Here is a 20,321-nt window from a genome sequence, read left to right on the forward strand (position 1 = left end):
GTTTCAAGGTCTTTAATTTTTACTAGCACCTCTATCTGTATCATTTGCCTCATAATATTTTGTTCTGCTTTTGTACGAGATAAAGTGTTTGCCTTGCCTTGGGTTTCTCTTTGTTCAGTCATCATCTCTCTTTCAATGTTTGTCTTTTCTTTTTGTATCCTTTCCTTCTTTCTACATGGGTCTGGGTAGGTCACTTTCTTGGCATGTGCCCTCATGAACCTCAATATCACTTCCTAACCTGACCTCTCAATGCTGAGTATGTTGACTCCCGACTAGGGATAGTTTATGTCCTCGTGGTCTCCAAGACCACAACATCAACATGTGTTGTAGGGTTTCCTCGTAGCAATCATGGGCAAAATTTCCCCATGGTTGTAAGCTCAACATTGAATCATTGGGCAACCCTTCACATCGCATTGGAATCAACTTCAAGTATTGTAATATTGTTATTACTGTTATTGCCTCTTCCTCCCGGTATGTTGTATCAATATCTGTCAGACAATGTCATTAAGCTTTCCTGTTGCTGAGAGGTGCCCGTTGCTATGCATGTCAACAGTAGCTAGTCTATGAAGAGCACTTATGTGTTCCTCATTTTCATGTTGTATAGGCATTCCTTAGTGTAATGTACCATTACTTGGCAAATGTCACATAATGTTTTTTTCATGCATGTTCCTTTTGTATGACCTTCCTCCTTACAGTCTATGCACCGTAGTTCTCCTTTTCTCTTGTTGCTACCACCCTTCATGGCTTTAAACTCATCCATAGTACAATGCATACCTTTTTCAAGCACCTGCACCACCTTACTGGGCTCTTCATTACTATTGAATCCCATAGAGGAATCGTCATCTAACAACCTGCTCATTTTTTCCTTGGTGTTTTGCTTTTACTTTCAAGGTCCATAGTCCAATAGTATGCATTGTCATACAATGTCAAAAGGAGAGTATTCATTTTCCTTCTTATAGAGGATTTCAACCCCTCCATGAACTAGCACTTCTTTAAGTCGTCTATTGGTTGATTCTCCATTTTCTCAAGCAACTCCTTCAATTGTCGGTCATACGTTCTTACGTTCTAATTCTTCCCATGCTATGTACTGTAGATTTCAGCCACAATCTCATTGTCGTCCTGAAGCAATTTGAATTCGCTCAAAAATCTTTTTTTCAATATTTACCTTTGTCTTATCTATGTCGAAGAACCAATCAATGGCCACTCCAAGTAGGGTTGCAAGAAATTGCACTACCCATTCATCCTGATCAATCACCTTGTTGGTTGACTAAATTGTCTCACATGTGCGACAATGTCATATGGGATCGTTCTTCTCATCCCCCACGAACTTAGGCAATTTTTGTTTATTTACCATCATTATTGTTTTCTTTGATCCTAGTCCGTTGTGCACTCACAAATTCAGTATAGTGGATCTGATAAATTGTTTTGATTATAGTGCTCGAGTGTCCTCCCAACACTCTTGGTCGTGCCAGTATCCCCTATGTCTTCATTCTTGAACTCCTTCGCTTCTCTTCGGACTTCTAGTTCCACCCCACGACTCCCTGGTGGTGTAAGGGTAAGGTCCCTCAATCGATTTCTAGTATCTTCAATTAGTTCAATTGCTTCATTGCCCTTTGCACGATTACCTCCTTCGGTACCATACACTTGGCATCCTTCATAACCTTCACCTTCGGCATTCCCTCGGCTCCCTTTAGGCAACGCCTCTTCCCCTTCAAATCATCCCTTGGCAAGTCTTCATAGACTTCACCTTCTTTTGGCTTGTTCCTCTAATCTTAAGGCTCTCTAAATAGTCTCATATTCGTCTTCATGTCCTCTCTAAGTACATTATCTATCCTTATTCAAAATATTTGGCATTAATTATTTATCTCCAAGGGGTTTAGGATGCATTGCCTCCTCTAGCTCTCATCTTGCTCATCCTCTTCCCTTCATTTGTTTTTTTCATACCTTTGTAGCATTTGTAGACGTCAATTCTCCCTTTCGTCCTCTTCTCTTGTGCTACGTAGGGCAATAAAATATTGTGTGAGTAGTCTTGGTAGGTGACACATCAACAAGTCCATTGTTGGACTCACTCCCACAGAGTTGCACACCGCGCTCGTAGGAACCTCCTCCTGTGTCACTTCCATTCGAATATGAGTTTTGATCTATGCTTGCAAAATCTATTGTCAATGATTTTTCACCTTAAAACAACTCTTTGAGCATGTCTTCATTTTCTTGAATGCTACTCATACACTCGTCATTTAGTGGTTGACCCATTATTTTGCTTTCATCGTGTAACTCCCTACCATCATGCCCGGATTCTTATAGGCAACGACGCCAAATGTTTGCCCCTTAGGGTAAGGTTAACACATACAAGAATTCACAAAAATTGTAACAAAACATGGTAACGCCAGAGAACTCAAAGATGCTTCTTCATTAATAGCACCAATGTCTACAATGTATCTCGGTAATGACACCAAAGTACTTTGACAACAATTACCACAATGTCAACGATAACAATGCTCCCTCTCGGATGCAACTATATAGATGTTGACGGGGGCAGAGTGCCAATTGTCGGCAACCATTACACAACTACCTAGCCCTCAACAGTACTAACAAACATTAATTACACAAAATGCCCGACAACAGCTAGAGTTCCCAACTGTAACCTATTTGAATGAAAAACCTTAAGAGAGCTGAAATCACACCTTCAAGAGTTTGAGAACATAATTGACTAAGTAAAAATGACAGCTAAATTTAGAATTCAAACTTTTTGATAAAATAGCTTTGGCATCCTTGTCATCTACCACAATATTGACTTCTACTAGCTACTGAAGGAGATATCACAATTTATGACCCCATTAGCTATCATAGCGTATGTGCCTGAATACAACAACTCCATTAGTCATCTTAAGTCTACAAAACTAACGGTTAAAGGAAAATTTTGCATTAACCACTCCTGCTAAACAATTTATTCAGATCATCTCAATGTTCTTTGGATGAAGAACAGTAATAGTTTTGGCTTTGATTATCTCTACTTTGCTTCAGAGTCCCATTTAGCTCATGTCCTCGCTGCGGCTTTGCAACAACTGACCATATTAAGAAATGAACAATGTATAGTTTATCCATATTTCAAAAATAATGTTCAAGCAGCACAAATTTTTGCATACCCTTGCAACTATGAATAATGCGCCCTAAAATGTGTTGTTTCTGCCACATTTTTACTCTATGAATCCTGAATCTTTAACCAACGATGCTACCCACAATTGTCTAGCATACTTGCATGACCCTTAAAATCTAGCATGAAGTGTACCACAATTTGTAAATACATGCGGCTAAAATGTCCACAACATCTGCAACCAAAAAATTCTCCCTTTTGATTGCAACCAGTAAAATATCATGCCCTTCATTACTATTGAGTCCACATATTAGACACATCTTCCTTCCTTTCAGGCGACGGTTGAGATCTGACAGTGGCAAGAAAGAAGACTTCAAGTAATTCCTCCATTGGTGTCATCTAAGCTCTAATTCAACCATCTCCAATCAATACTATTTTGATAAAAAGATCAGTAACACAATACAATACTATTAGATATTGAAGTGAGTATTACAAAAAGGTTTGTCTGCTTATATGTCATTTGGGAGATGTAACCAACAATAAATAAATGTGAAACTTGTCCAAAATTCAAAATGTTAATAATAGCAATATTAACACATTACTATGTCACTACAGTGACCTCACTACAAAGCTGAGTCTTATATTCTAATAGTTATTTAATAAATGGTATTAATTCTTGCACAGACCCGCCCTACCTTATTGTACTTCCTACTCATCCACATTATTTATATGAATTTCATTATAAACGATATCAATGTATTTAACTGACATCTTTTATATCCTCTTCGTTCATAGACGATCCATAAGGAGCAAGCAAACATCATCTATGGACATCCTACAAACAAACAAGAAATTTCACCAAATTCAGCAATGAAGATTTTGTCTGCACACTATGTCAGTTTTATCCCTACAAACTGGCAGTCATATTTGCCATGGTGTTGCTTGCAATTATGATGGGTGGCTGTTTCACCTGCAACTAGTTTTACCTTGAACTGACAGCAAGCTATATAACTATATGTTTCAATATGTAGTAGTTTGCAGTCATTTAGTATATAAAGAAAAAAAATCAGACCGCGTAAGGAGTGAATAGCAAGTCAATTCAATTATTTTTATGAACAAAAAATTGCAAGGTAATTGGAAGTCAAGATAAGTGTAGCACAAGAATATTATTGTAAGCACACTCCAACTTTTGTTCTTGTATATTCCCAAATTGGAGGAAGAAAAATGATCGACACCCTCCAAGCTGATTTTCCCAGCATCAAGGTTAATGACTAAAGATTCACTGTGTTCATACAGTTTTTTATATAAGCATTCGGTTAATATTGTTCACATTTCATTTGCATTGACAACACAAATTAATTCCTTTAAACAAATTACAATCGATATGATGTCATTTAAAGTTGAACTCAAGCAGGATTCATATACAATCTGCATTCCACTTCCAACAGGAAGGAACTTGAGAAATTAAAGATCGCTACTGTTTGGCATAGTTCAATCTTTTGCTAGTACCAAATAGATTTTGCCGATTTATGTGGCAATAATATAGTCCAAAAAAGAAGAATTGCCTTAGGAAACTGCTATAAGTGGAATCAAGAAGAGTGGAAGATGGCTAGAGAGCCAGAAGAGAGCCTTGAGTTGTCATGTTGGAATCATCCTGGATGAAGTGCGTGATTAAATCACAAGACAGCCAATATTTAGTTTAGGGCATGAAGTGATGCAGCAAATGACCGAAAGGAAAAGTTTAGCCAAAAGACTCCGGCAACCTCCTTCAGTGTTGAAATAAGACTTTTGAAAGGCAAATAGATGTTAAAATAATGGATAATCAGTTGTATCAAAAGAGTTTTCCTTTAGTGTGCAAAATGTTTGTTCGAGGCATGATTGTGTTTGAAATTTTTTTAATGAGTGTCATGCTCTAATTTGGTGGAAAACTTATTTAGCTTCCTTAAAAGGGGTCAATTGTTGCTTATTGCAATAAACTCAAGAATTTTATATAGTTGCACCAAATATCAAACCAAAGATTAAGTGATTATATGTTAGGCAGGTTCACAGTCACATTGTGTGGTATTAAACTACACAGTTGCAATATTTCAGAGTCATATGGTCAAGCAATATGTTAATAGAAGTGTAGTTTAAAAATGTTTCAAAAAACCATCGAGAAAGATGTATTGCGGGATTGTCAAGCGTCTCACAAAAGATCCATCCAAACCCAATGAACATGAAGAGGCAAAGTGCTAACGAATCGTGTGCAAAGTACATGCCAATTTCAGTTTCAAACCAAGAACATAAGATTAACCTTGACCTACTATTCATTGAGTTCAATTAATCTAATACTTAGTTGACTCATTCACTTTTATGTTCTCACTAAAACTAAGTAGCTTCCTTCAGTCAAATTCCAAAAATTTAGTTGGACGACTCTTACTTGTTCATCAAGAACTAATCTTGTTCCCAATACTGACAAATGAGCTATTATTTCCCCTTGGATTGCTAAACTAACCACATGATTGAAGCCATAGGTGCCTTCTAGGGTCTTAGCTTGGCTTGACAACATAATTTCAAATATGTTTGGCTAGAAAGGGATTGAAAGAATATAATTCAATGTCTTAAGGGTAGTCATAAAGCTTCATGGATTACAGAAAATTGGATAAATAGGTCCAAGGGGATTATTGATTCCATTGATAAAAATGTATAATATATCCCATGCTAATAGGGAGGCAAATATAGTTGTTGACCACCACGCAAAGGGTTCTTTAGCAATGGGAGTCTTACATGGAAGGAAGGAGACAATTTGGAGGCTGATATCACTGCCCTCCTTCATTATGACATATCCCATGGGGAAGGTTTAAGTGGCTTTACCATGTAATAATAAGCTTGTTCTTCATATCGCAGCGTGGCAGATTTCCCTTATGGACATATGTCTCTTTTATTATTTTACTTTGTGGTGAAGATTTCATGGGAGTACAAAGTCATAATTTCTCACATGCTTTGTGGGTATCTTGGGACCCTCACTGGAATTTTTTTCCCTTTTTGTTTCCCAAAATTCTCTGCTCCCACTAGTCTTTGTTGTGTGAAAAATGTAGAAGAAAGCCTACTATTTGGCGCATTGTGAAGAGGGGAGGGCATGGCTGGTCCAACAAAGTGACAGAGTATTTTGTTGAGCATTGGAAGGATTGTTGCATCACCTTGCATGGGAGGAAGGTTATTGATGATGAAAAGTTGATTGCAAAGGTGAGAGGGTTATCCTTGGAGGGCATGAAGTTTTACAGAGACTGCAAGTACTCTGAGCTTGTAGTGTAAAAATTCCCCAAATCAAAGAAGGAACGAAATAATTTTGAGCACAAATCACTGAGTCACTATAGCACAAGGATCATCAAGCCCATTTGGAGGTAGTTGTTGTGAGGTTTTCACACCATCACCCCAAATTTTGGGGACCCCCTTTTTTCTAGATTGCTTTAGCAAATTTTTTGACCTTGTCCAAAATTTCAATTTTAGAAGAATTTTATGTCTTGGACACCTTCAGGACAGGAGGGAACAGGTTATAGATTTATTTTTCACCCGGTTTCAACTTGATTTTCCAGAACGACCAATTTTATCCTTAGGCCGAACAAGTTTCAAAAAACAACACTTGGCAAGATAAAATTGTGAATTTTGTACTTAGACAATTTTTTTGAAAAAATTTGGATATAATTGTATAAACTTGAGTAATTTTCAAAAAATGAAATTTTTGTTAGATTTGGGTTTTTTTGGAAAATCTTGATTTATTTTGTTCGATGAAAAAATTAATTTTGTGATGGTGAAATCAAATTGGAAAATCGATTTTAGACTCTAGAGAAATGATTTTATTTTTGTTAAAATTAAAAATTAAAATTGCATAGTAAAATCGATTTAGATTAAATTGCAAAAATTGGCATTAAATGGATTAAATCTACTTTGAAGATTTTAAAATATTTAAAGAAATTAGTAATTTAAAATTGAAAAAATCAATTTTGGCTTGCCAAATCCAATTTTTAATGATATATTAATTACTAAATTGTCATTAAATGAAAACATTAGCGTCTCCAAGGCTTTATTTATTTTATTTTTGCAATTTTGGTCTAACCGGCAATTTAAAAAATGCAAATTTCATTGTGTCAAAATTGGCTTATCATTTAATTGGGACCAGATTGTGCACTAATTAATATTTCTTTTCTCTCCTAGGTGCAAGTCGGCCAGCTAGAGAAGGCAAGTAAATTGGGTATAAGAGGGATCTCCTCCCTCTTATCTCCTTATTCACTCCATCACTCCTCTTCCATGCTTGGACGATTTTTTTTGGCAGAGGGCAGATTTTGATGTTTGGCGATTTGTTTCAAGGAGCAGCTCTTCTTTCTTGGCAATTCTTATAAGGCAGATCTGCACTCCATTTTTGGCGATTTTCCTTGCTAGGGCAGCCTTCTTCCAAACTTGCCAATTTTTATTTGCAGAGGAGAACATTTTCCATGCTTAGCGAATTGTTGCAAGGGCCAAATTTTCCATGTTTGGTGACTTCCCTAGGGCAGATCTGATTTTTATGGCCTTAGACGATTTATTATTAAGGTCTGATTTCTTCTAAGAGGCTGTGATTTTTTCTCCTAGTGGTGGGCCGAATTTGGTTGGTGAAGAAAACAAGTGATTAAATCTGATTTTTTGACACATGCATGAGCAATTTCAAGTGGACAGAATTCTGATTTCTTCAACTAGAGCATCAATATTGGCAAGGGGCTTGCATTTTCTAAGGTTTGATTCGAAATTCAAAAGAGGACCCAGCCATTGGTAAAGGCAAGTTCAAATCATTTAGAGTTGAAAGTGATCCTTAAGCAGATTTCGCCCTTTTGTTCTTGTCTAGTTTTGTTTCTTTTGGTTCTTCTTGCATTCATCATCCACCACTTTATCATCCCATCCTAGGTTGAAGATTGGAGATTGATAATGGTAGAATCCATGATAGGACATTTGAAGAGGTAGAAATAAGCTAGACCACCCTAGGTTGAAGTTGGGAGATATAAGTGTAGTCCATCCTAAGGCACGAAAATGCAGAAATAAGTAGTAGTCTCACCCCTAGGTTGAAGATTGAAGATTGATAAGTGTAGTGATAAGAGTTGGCGAGGCAGAAATAAGTAAGAATCCATCAATAGAAAGAAGTTGGAGATCGATAAGGTAGTCCATATCACTTAGAACGAAAGGGCAGAAATAAGTGTTTAGGATGGTAGATGTTAGTGCAAGCAAGAACCCTAAGGGAACAAATACTAAGAAAGCCAAAGAGGACATGATGCCCAAAACCACCATCTTCTCAAAAATGAGGCGAATTACCGATACCAATATCAGTACAGTGAACATGATACAGATAAAGAACAGACTAAAAGAAGGAAAATCCCCCATGGCAAAGATGATATACAGAAGTGGAATTGTACACGCAGCAGCTTTTCCTCCTACATTGCCTTGTCCAAAATTGGTTATGGAGTGTGCATCCAGGTTTGATCTGATCAGTAAATCCATCATTCTTAATGAAGGGAAGAGGGTGTTGGCCAACATTGGCGAACAAGCGATTAAAGAAGCATTTAACATTCCCCAGCACAAGAGCATGATAGTGGTGATGATGGACCAGGCAGCCAAGTCATTTCAGGATAACCAGGAAGCTTATTTCATGCATCTAAAACAGGACTGGGTACATGAAGGCAAGAAGGGAGTCACCAAGGCGTCAAGGTTCACCCGATCAAACTTCAAATCAGAGTATGGCAACCTCATTGTGCTGCTCAACTGAGTCATGGGCGTCTCACAAGGTATGCAATTCGGAAACTAGATGTACTTCTTTATTGATGAAATTGAAAAAGGAAAAAGAAGATTTGATTGGGCTAGAATTATAAGTGAAAATCTAGAATTACAACTTAGGGCAGTGCAAAACTAGACGCAATTCCACATGGGGTCCTAGCCCTTCTATTTGATTGCAAGCCGACAAAGGTTGAAGTGCGAGCTTTGGTGAAAAATGAAATCGGGTGAAGAGTGAATTTGATTAAAGATTGAGATTCAAGAAGCCCCGAAATTTCAAGAAAGAGCGGATTAGTAGAAGAGATTTTAAAATATTTGAGGCTAGGCAAGGCTTGGCTATTCGTGCAAGCTAACTTGGTTAGATTCGAATGGGAAGGTTGGAAGACCAAGAAGGCAAGGATAATGGGGGAGGTTAAGTTTGATTTCAAGGTAGTGGCCAAAAGCAAGGCTCTCAAGTTGCAAAGAAGTTCATATCCAAGGAAGCCATCGAGGCCAAGGCAAGACTACCCCAAGTGCATGAAGACCTCATCCTTTCAGAGTCAGGACATCAAGTAAAAGCAAGTTCGAGTGGTCATAAGAAAGTTTCTAAGGACAAGCTCAAGCATCCAAAGCTTCACCTTATCTCAAGGATTAAATAAATTTATAAGATAAGGTTGATGAGGTGGCACTTTCATGTGCATGCAATCAAATCATGCCAAGTGTCCTATGTTCTCATTGGTTGACAAATTATTGTAATTTTCTCATTGGCCCACAAAGTTGGTGCCCTCATGTAATTTGTTGAATAATGGTAACCCTAATTAGGGTTTGTAAGATATAATCTTGGCCCTTGATTTTGCCTCTTAATCTCGGCCATTCATTGTAATTTGGAGCCTCTATATAAGGTCATTTTGCTCTCATTTGTGAGGGAGTTATGTTGAAGAACTGTTGCCAAAATACTATCAAAATTGTTCTCTATTCATTGTTGTGGCTTGCATGGTGGATATACATGATCATTTTGGTGTATTGCGTGGTTCTTCTCATCTCTCAAATTAAAGTAGGATTTCATTTCATGTTGTTACAATAGAAGCAGAGGGCTAATTGTATGGTGATGTTAGTGAATGTTTGATAGGGACCTATATACTAGACCACTAGCATCCTAGCAGCTTGTTAGGAAGCCTTGTGTGGTAATCTAGTGCAATCGCTCCTAAGTTCTACTTGCTTATCATCTTTCCGCTTGTACTTCAAGTTGGGTTGGAAGATAGGTGTCAATGTGAAAATCCTAAGAGTATCCCTTAGAATCATTGCAGCATTGGAGGTAGCGCCATTGGCAAGCTTTCATTTGGTTAGATCCCCGTCCATTTCCTAATTTCTCCATCCATAGGAGTAGTAGTAGAGCAATAAGCAGTTAGTGGTAGGAGTAGTTGAAAGTGAAAGTGATCAAGGAGAAAAGAACAAGTTAAGCAAGCGAAGTACCACCAAATATCTTCGAATGAATAATGTAAGCCCGCCTACGTGATTACTAGCAAATCACATCGATATACTGAGTTAGTATCCACAAGTGTAAGGAACATTGGAGTTATTCTCATATCCTCATGAGTATTAACTTTTCAAGAGAGGGATTGAGTATTTGATATTCCCTATCAAGTATTCAATCGCTATATGTTATGTAGTGGTCCAAAAACTGACATCAACAGTAGTTTCCGAAGGTAATCATGGAATATATTACTCTCGATAGTTGCTTTATGATGTCCTTTGGCCACCATTTTGTGTTGTTAATCATTTTAGGCATCATACTTGGGTTTCTCTCCCCTACTATGTGTTGTCTTCCCTTACTAGAAGTATCAATGACCATACAAAGAACCCAGAAAAGTATATGGTCTTGCAAGAGGATTCGCTTGTTTGATTGACAATCATTTTAGGGCTCTCCCTGCCCCCTCTAATTTCATTCTTGTCTCAAAGGGGGAAGATACTAGTGTGAGTAAGTCTAGTGGAAAGTTGGAAGATGAAGATTACTCAAATTTTGAGGAGGAAGAGTTTACCCCCTCCAAAAACCTAAGAGGGAGGTTAAACATAAGCCTATTGTTAAAGGGCTCGTGCCTAAAGGGAAGGATAAGAGGAAAAATGTGGTATACTCGAATTCTACTTGTACAAATACTGTGGATGCAAATAAGTTTGCCTCCTCCCCCCCCCCAGAATATTAGAAAAAAAGTTAAGGACAAAGGCAAAAAGGTTGTGAAAAGTCTTAAAGTGGTTGTGCATCCCCCTCCTAGACCTAGTCATCAGATTTTGTCCCCCTCACCTACTTCAAGCAAGATGAGAGAGAGGTTGGTGCTAAGTCCTCCAAAAGCCTCAATGTTGATCTCTTTGGAGCAGAGTGTGGGCAATTACCTAATGTTCTTGGGACAACTAGAGATAATGCTTTAGATTCTTTTAGTATTTTCAAGCGGGTTTTTCATCAGCTAAAGGAGCTAGAAGTGAAACAGAGAGCATTGAGTAGCAAGATGGAGATCATGGAATCCTCAATGCCGGGAAAGAATGTTGAGGTGGATCTTACTGCTACTAGCCATCAAGATGACTTTGTTCAAGATAGAGAATGAAAAGAACTCGGGTGATGACTACCTCAAAACAAAGTTAAAGACTATTGAGAAGCTAAAAGAAAGTTATGGGGCTAGGCTTGCTATGATTGAAGCTGATGCCAAGAACATTCAGGCTTCCCTCGAAACTATCATGTCTCATAGACACAAAATCACAAAGAACACTAATCAAACGATGAAGATTATGGTGGATAATTTGAACAAAGTACAACAAGAGAATACAGTTGTGGGCCTAGATGCTGAAAATGTCGAAGGCCAAGGGGAGTTTGGACCCAGTAAGAGGACTGGGGCAAACCATAAGAAAAAGGCCCAAAAGCCCTCTCTTGACTTGTAGGATTGAAAGAAAGCAGCTCTGAACATGAGCCAACTAAAAGTTGAGGTAATAGAGACCCTTAAGGACATATGGCGTAGGGGCATCTTTCCTAAATGAAGGGGATAGGTCAAAATACTTTGATTGTAATAAGGATCCTTTAATCCAAGTTTTAAACCCATTTGTAAGGCCATTTGATAATTAGGTACAGTCATAAACCAATGGTCGAAGGGTGAAAATTTCATGTTTTTATGGGTTGGTAGAGTTGGATCCCCATGAAAGTCTTTAGGACAAAGATAAAGGCAAAATGCAAATCACATGTAAAAGTTGCTAAAATGTTGTCAATGTTGCATTATGCAACATTGACAAATTTTCAACAAAATTGCAAACTACCACCCAACACCCATTTTGAAAACAAAAGGGAGTTATAACCATTGGAATAGGTGTAAATAGCAATTGGATGGTCAAAGGAAATCAGAATGGTGATTTGTGAAAAAATTTGATGGAGTTGGAATGAAGAAACCCGGATTTTTGGTGCAAATTTCATGTTTCAGTGCATTGTAAGGACATGCATGGATTGGTAGGTGTGATCTATGCTCGTGATGAGATAGTGTGGCGTCTTATTTTCTATTTTCATTTGGTTTGAAGTCCAGGACTGAAGAACCAAGCAAGCTATAAGAGTTTTTGTACAAATAGTCACCAAACCCTCACTTTCATAGGGTTTTCTCAAAAAAATGCATTCCACTTGCCTTTCCACCGTTGCAATTTCACAGCCTTCTGTGGAAAGAAAGTAGAAACAATGTACTTTAAGGCCCCAAAAGCCTAGCATCAAAAATCATCATTTCCTAATTTTACTAAGAAGCCCTAGGCTCAACATCTCAATGTGCTTGTGTACAAATCAACTATAAATGTTGTTACAGAAGTTCAAAACAAGTGAGGGGTCTAGTTTTTTATTGTTTTGGAGTTAAGGGATATGGTAGAAGATGTCCCAACAATTAGAACCAGTCGACCAATTCATCTTGCCATGGTTGCTTTGTCAATGCACGAAACTAACCCTATTAAGCTAAATCAACATAGTTGGGGTTAGGAGACTTAGGATGGGAGTCAGATCCTAATATTAAGGAATCTCAAAGAACAATGTAAAGGGTGTCTAAAAAGTAGATTACTTCCTACGGTTGTGTACAAGTGTTTAGAGTTAAGGTCTAAAAACCAATTTGGGAATTGTAATTGTATTAGGTCTGCCTACTAGCTTGATAAGGGTTAAGAGCATTTTGAGACTTTTTGAGCCTAATCAGTGGATGATTCCTGATATATTAGTCATCTTAAAGGTGTCTGAGGTGTTGGTTAGGTTGTGGTTGGAGTTTGAAGTCAAAATTCAAGTTTGCCCCATTTTAGGGATTTTGGTCCCAAAACCCAAAATTGCTCATTTTGGATGAATGTGTAGGATATCATGGGAAGTCCTTGTGATCCATTTGAACTCATGGATAGAGAGTTGGACTTGTGAAGAACTGAGGAATACAAAAGGGGGGTTTTGAATGAAACCTTTGAGGACAGATTTGTTGTGAAGGGTTCATCTACACTTCTTGCAGTGCTCTCTGCATCAACCTGGCTTAGCAGGTGCTTCTCTTCTCTGGTCTCTAGTTGTTTTCTTGTCTTTTGTGTCTTGTGCAAGCCTTTGGCTGCCATCTCTATTTCCTCTTTTGTAGCTTGTTTTGTCTTGGTTTATTGATTCGAACTTATATGGGTATATCTGATTTTATGTATGCATCTTTTGTAAATAGGGTTTCAGGTCCCTTCAAAACCTGTTTTTCTGTAATAAAAGAACAAATGAGGATTATTGATCCTTTCCCTAGTCCTCCCAACTAGAATCATGAATAGCAGGGGTAGATGTCAAAGGAAAGGTCAAATGAGGAAATCCTCTCTGTTAGATTTCTTAGGTTTTCAAATATGCTTTAACTTGTAATAGCACTTGTAGAATTTTTATATGTTTCAAGTTACCATTCTAATAAATATATATGTGATATAAAGAGGCATGTCTCTGGTAGAGACATCATGTCTCTTGTTAAAATATTAACTCACATTAGTTATTGTTAAATCACAAATAATATTTTCTCAATGTATTATAATGGTTATATAACAATCTTAAGCATATATATAATAGATCTCATATATATAGCATACATATATATATTATATATACTCTTAACATAATTTAATTATTGCATATATATAATATTTGCTATAAATTATTTTTATATCTCATATATATAGTTTAATTTATCCAACAGAATTATAATATTAACACTCTCCATGCCAACATAAACGCTACAATCTATCTCCCTTCATCAATTCTTATCTTGTGGGAAAGGGAGAACCTTTGAAAAGGCTGACAAGTGACAAAACAGGAATCATTGTCACTCAGACCATACATTAGAAACTTGATAAGTACTTGCTGGACTCACAAGTTCTCATATTTCAGTTAGTAACTCACCAAAACATTAACTGACAAATTTTTGGCAAGTTCTTGCTCAAAAGGAGCAGAAAAACTTGCCAATAACTCACATGTCTGGGAAAAGCTCAACTAGGACAAAAATATCAGTCCATGAGATCATTTACAGACATATTTGTGCAAATTTGGATGAGGATGTATTGATATTAGAGACTTTTTTGGCTGCACTTAAAAAATAGTATGCGCCATGAAGGATCATTAGGTCTCAAAGGCCTTAATTTGTCTTAGCTCCGTCAACCCAACTGTGAGCTGGAGTTTCCTGGCCCTTACTTTGGCTTTTAAAAAGCAAAAATTAAAAATTGTTTCGGGGACATGTATTCCATAGATGAAACTTGTAAAATATTAATATATAAATTTACAATCATATTGATATGACACTGATGTGAGTTGAAATTGTTTTTAATCTACAAATGAAGATAGAACTATTTATGACATCTGTATATTCAGTTATATGCATGTATATTAACAATATTCTACAAATTTGTGCTTTTTAATATTAAGTAAATTTGCCAAGTTTTTGAGAGTTCCAAGTCGGTCAAATTTTAGGCCTGTCGATTTTTTACCAAGTTTTTGAACTATGCTTAAGACTTTAGTATTTCTATTAGTTTTAATGTATTCAACCTATTAATCAAAGCTTTCATTGAGAACTCTATAAATGTTATCTCTAAACTTTAGGACCCCCAAACCACTGAACTTGTCGAGAATTGCTTGAAATAGTTTATTGAGCTTGAAGGTGCAACCTTTGAGCAAACTAATTGAAAGCTTACCAATATAAGGGGAAAAAAAGGTTAGCCACAACGGTTCAATATTAGCTTTAGATTTGCCTCACTGTATTTCAATGCTATAAGACAATTACAAAATTTATGGACCCATAATTTGCATTGAAAGACATTCACAGTGCATCCTTCATTTCAGAATTATATCCTAAAGCAACTCGAATTTCCATTAAGACAAAGGGGCTTCCATCACCATAGTATATCAAATTGAATGTAAGTTGTCTTTTGCATGGTTGTATTGACTTTGATGGGAACCTTTTGTCATGTATGCTAGCCAACACTATTAAGAAAATGTCAGATAATTATGTCTCAAAGTCGAACTACAGCTACTTACAATAAAAATGCATCAAAAACAGCCTTTATACCTAGACTTTGATTTTCATAAAGTTTTTAATTAGCAAACAAGAATAGATAAAAAAATCAAAGAAGACAATAACATTTCAGTAAACTTTCTATTTAGCTAGAGTTTATTTTAAAAGACTAAATAACAATGTGGACAGGGAATTGTAGTTACACTGTCTATCACAATAACATCCACACAACCACTGCGAATGAATTTATCAATTAGATTGAGAGCTTGTTCGCCACTATTAGGCTGAGAAAAAAGTAGATTCTGTGACTTTACACCCACAGCTTCTGCAAGTGATTGATCTAGAGCATGTTCAGCATCAATAAAGACACACTGACCTGCATAACAACCAAAATACCAAAGTGTACAGGTCAATGCTAGAACTGAACAAGTTACTAACTATTTCTACTGTATCACTTGCCAGGTTTTCAACTCTTATTTAATGCCAATTTTACTTAGTTCTAACTTCTCAATACAACATCCAGTTCATCATTTAAAGCTAAACCAGGAGTGAATGAGGCTGCATAAAAGCAACCTAGCACAAACCAGCACCAACGTAGGAATAAAGACAATTATTTTTCATCTTAAAAGACATGCATGTTAGCATTTTGTTATGCTTCAAATTGTGTGTGTATTTGAGAAATAGTGACTATAAACGTAGAGATGAATTTTATACAATATTACCATGATTGTTGTTGGAAGCCCCCATACTAGCAATCGATAGGTGTCGTGCAAAATTCCCTAATCTTGGTCCATATAAGTTCATACTCATGATTTAGTTGATGTGTAACAGACATTTACTTTTCATAAGCAGTTTTCTACCATTTTCTTTCTCATGGACTATATTATATAATGTTCTTTTCAGTAGTTGTAGATGTAGCTGATAATCAGTAAAGTTTTAAAATATATATGCTTTAGATAAGTAAGAGTCACACCAAATTAGTGTGCCCAAACAAAGTTAAGCTTCTGGAAATGTGCCAATTTCAGTTTCTATGGATGACTAATTTTCATCCAAAGGTGTGTCATTTGTTAACTAAGACACATTCTTGACCTTAAAGAATGAAGGTACACAATTTTTAATAATTCATATGAGTCGGTTCTTCAATAGTGTCCATTGGGATTCATAAACCTTTATGTGAGATCTTTCTCAGGTAATGATATATTCAGAAATATGGAGGAGTCTTTGTCTGAGCTTAAAATGATTTATTCTAGTTTGTTGTTAATCCTAGATTTATTTATATTTTTTTGGTTGTATTCACAGAATGTAACATCTCCTCTAGTAATTAAATTTAATATATAATCTTCCTATAATATAGAATGGCTAACTGATTGATAAGTCTATATCTAACAATGTTAATATTGAATTAAACAAATTAAATATTATCAATCGATTTATTATAAAGTAGTCCTACTAAACAAACTAATTTATTCATATTAATAAATAAATCAACAATTTATATTGTAAATAAATAAATAAACTAATATCAATTCATAATAAACAATCCATATTAATTAAAGAAGCCATATTGTTTCATATATAATAGAGGGAAGTACGGTGGGACCCACACATCAGGGTCGCATCCCTTGAAGAAATTACTGATGACATTTAAATAGACAATGACTAATGTTAAAAGGGTATCGAACAGGATAAAAAGAAAATTATAGAGAAACACAAGGACGAAAGGGATAAACCCCACAACCCAAACAGGTAAATGATAGACGAAAGAAAATAAGAGAAAGATCTAAGGGCAGTCCCAATAATAAGGGCAACTACTAACTGGAATCTACATGGATTTACCTCGGCATAAGAAAAGAATATGAAGGAGGGGATCAAAACTGGAGCCCAATGAATAGGAAGAGACAATGGGAAAGTCACACACACCACCACCATTCGGGGGAAAAACAAAGGAGAATTAAATTAAAGGGGGAACCCATTGGTCCAACCCATCAGTATTTCATAACAACCAGAACACTCTATTAACAATATCTTTCCCTATTGCTTACAAGGTTGGCGAGTACATTATAAGACATGGAATTCAAATATCCATCCTCCGTAAACATCACATTCTAATTTATTTAACAAAATCGCCACCTTAGTAAACAATTACACGGGCATAGTAATAATGCCGCCCCTTAACATTGGGAAATCATTAGAATAAATAGGCTCTCAGTGTTAGGGGTGTAACTACCCAAGCACCAAGGTTATGTCTTACAAATATTTCTGAGTATAGGTTCATGTTATACTAATCCAATGTAGGTATATATTCACCATACTAAAGTAATTAAATGAATATATATTACTATAATTAAATTCTCATCAGAGATGGAATAATATTTTATTATTATCAATAATGGAAGTAACTTATTATTATGCGTATATATTATTACTATTTGATTTGTGATCAGAAGCAGACAATGTTACCAAGGAAGGGCTTGCCTAAGTCCCAGCAATTGGATCTTTTGTCCCAAGATAGGGTAGGGGTCAGTGACCCATGATCCTTTGGGACATGTACTTGGACCTATAAACTTTGGGGGAATCCATTTGCACATTTGGTGTCTACGCAACTTGGATAACATCTATACCTTCAGATCCTAAATTCAAATAATAACATTATTATTAAGAACAAACTTCGTTTCCATGATTATCATTACATATAATTGTTGATGTATTGCTATTTAATCTCTAGTAAGAAGTGTACTATGTTGTCAAGGAGGAGCTTGTATAAATCCAATCTAAGGTTTTACCCAATAGAGGGTAGGGGTCAGCAATCCGTAAATCTTCATGAAACAGGCTTAAACCTGTAAACTTTGAGGGAGTCCTCAAATGGTATCTAGGCAACTTGATTAACATCTGTACTCTTTGATTCACAAATTAAATGATTAGAACATTTGGTATGTTAGAAGACAATTACTTTCTAATCATAAACTTAGGTCTTGAAGAAGCCTATAACATTAAATGACTCAATTGCATGACTAACCCTAAAAGGGGACATTACACAGAATTTTGTGAGTTTGGTATAATTATTGCTCTAGGTAGAAGTGTTCAGACTGGTTTTTTTTGTTGTGCTTCAACTTTTTGAATTGTTGCCGAGGAAGAGTATGTGCTAATTCTGAGAATCATAGAATTTGTAAATCAGTTTTCAGAGAGTCTTTGAGATTGGAAGCATTGAAGACTGTTATTTTTGAAGGATCCATATGTAGTGGCACTGTCCATTACGTGAAATAGATTCAGTATTAACAAATACTGAATATCAAAGCATAATTTCAGAACTCCAAATACGGCAGAGCATTTATCAATTTTGATACTCGTCTCTTTTGTTTTGGTCTATATTTATAATGCCATTAGGAACATGTCATGAGCGAACATGTCTGCTCATGATATGTCTTCTCATGAAGAGACACAAAGGTTCATTATGAAGTATCTAACAGACCCGATACTAATCAGTTGTGATTAAGCATTAATAAAATTCTATTTAAGACCTTCGATCTATATATACTATAATGGATTATATGCTCGATCCAATTACAATATATTGAGAACACTTGATCGATATTTAACAATAGATCATCTATTCGATCTCCAAGAGATAATCTGGAAGTGCAGATTTCAGTAGACTTTACTTATATATGGTTTTGATTAGCTGCAAGGATTCTACCAAGGTATATGTATAATAATTCGGATTTAGCACAAGAATTATGTGCAAGTATATGTATGCATGTATGGCATTGATGTGATCCCTGTATCTGACCAAACCTACATATATTAACAAAGACTTTAGTATTAGCAAGAACTGTGATATTAAAAAATTCAATAGCTAGATGAAGGAATCATCTTTTGGTAGGCTGAGATCATTCCCGAGGAAGATTGGACTACAAAGATGTACGCATTCTATCTTTAAATATCGATTACGAACTCTTGTTATATCACTGGGAATAGTGTATGCTCTTAACATTGATCTCTATTATAATTGATTTTATGAGTTCTTAGTATCTCTCTTGATTGCAAGATGCAACAAGAAGCAATGAGATGAAGATGTTACTTTGATACATATTAAGAAGGAGATGTTTCAGCTTCAAAGGGAGGTTGCATCAATTATCCTATTGTGATGATCAAAGCTGCCCTTGTTGAGAGGGAGTCACTGTTGAGAGAGAATTTCAATCATTTCTACACATGTTGCTAAAGAGTTATTCTCTACGAGAGAAGTTGAACATGAAATCCCTTGTTCCACTCTCTGCCAGTAGGTATGGTGGATCCACCCTCTACGATGAGGCATAGTGGAAATGCATTCTTCTCGGGAAGAAGTCTAAGGTGAAAGCCCTCGTTCCACTCTCTACGAGTAGGTATGCTGGATCCACACTCTGTCATGAGGCATGGTGGAAATTCAGTCTGGGGTGAAAGCCCTTGTTCCACCCTTTGCGAGTAGGTATGGTGGACCACCCTCTGTGAGTAGGAATAGTGGAAGTCATGTGTGATTCCATAACTATAATTTATGTGCTTTTGATGAAATTATGTTATGTTGAGATAACATGTGATTATAAGAATCTATGTGATATTGACATCTTTGGTTGCAGCTATGTGTGCATGCCATACTAAAGATCTCTCTCTTGCTAAGAGGGAGAGTTGAAGATTATAGCTGTGATAGAGAATTTTCTCTCTGATTTTATGAAATAGAAATATGACCGTTATGGTCATCTTCAGCTGAATAAGTTATATATGATAATATTCGAAATAATATTATATGTAGAGACGTGTCATGCAAAGAGGCTTGCATTTGGAAATATGAAGAGACTTGTTCATGGAAATTAAAGAGACCTTTTGGTTTGAATTCTATATATATGTGTGATTACTTTGTGTGTATACACAACAATTTGTATCAAGTAAAAGCATTGTACTTGGACATTTTATTATCAATAAAAATGATATTTCGGTTGTGT

At 36.1% G+C, this 20,321-nt stretch overlaps 1 protein-coding gene across 2 annotated transcripts in view; it reads right to left on the bottom strand.

Annotated features, from left to right (window-relative positions):
- Positions 1–20,321, bottom strand: part of LOC149533130 (uncharacterized) — a 154,242-nt gene that overhangs the window by 72,019 nt on the left and 61,902 nt on the right. For both annotated transcript variants that reach the window (XM_089805120.1, XM_089805121.1), the window contains one exon: positions 15,552–15,724. In XM_089805120.1, coding sequence (XP_089661246.1) covers positions 15,552–15,724 — 173 coding nt within the window. The remainder of the gene's footprint in view (positions 1–15,551; positions 15,725–20,321) is intronic.

This window comes from Cupressus sempervirens, chromosome 10, assembly GCF_028749045.1.
Source record: "Cupressus sempervirens isolate cs-2001-9-10 chromosome 10, ASM2874904v1, whole genome shotgun sequence".
In the NCBI taxonomy this organism is placed as follows: Eukaryota; Viridiplantae; Streptophyta; class Pinopsida; order Cupressales; family Cupressaceae; genus Cupressus; species Cupressus sempervirens.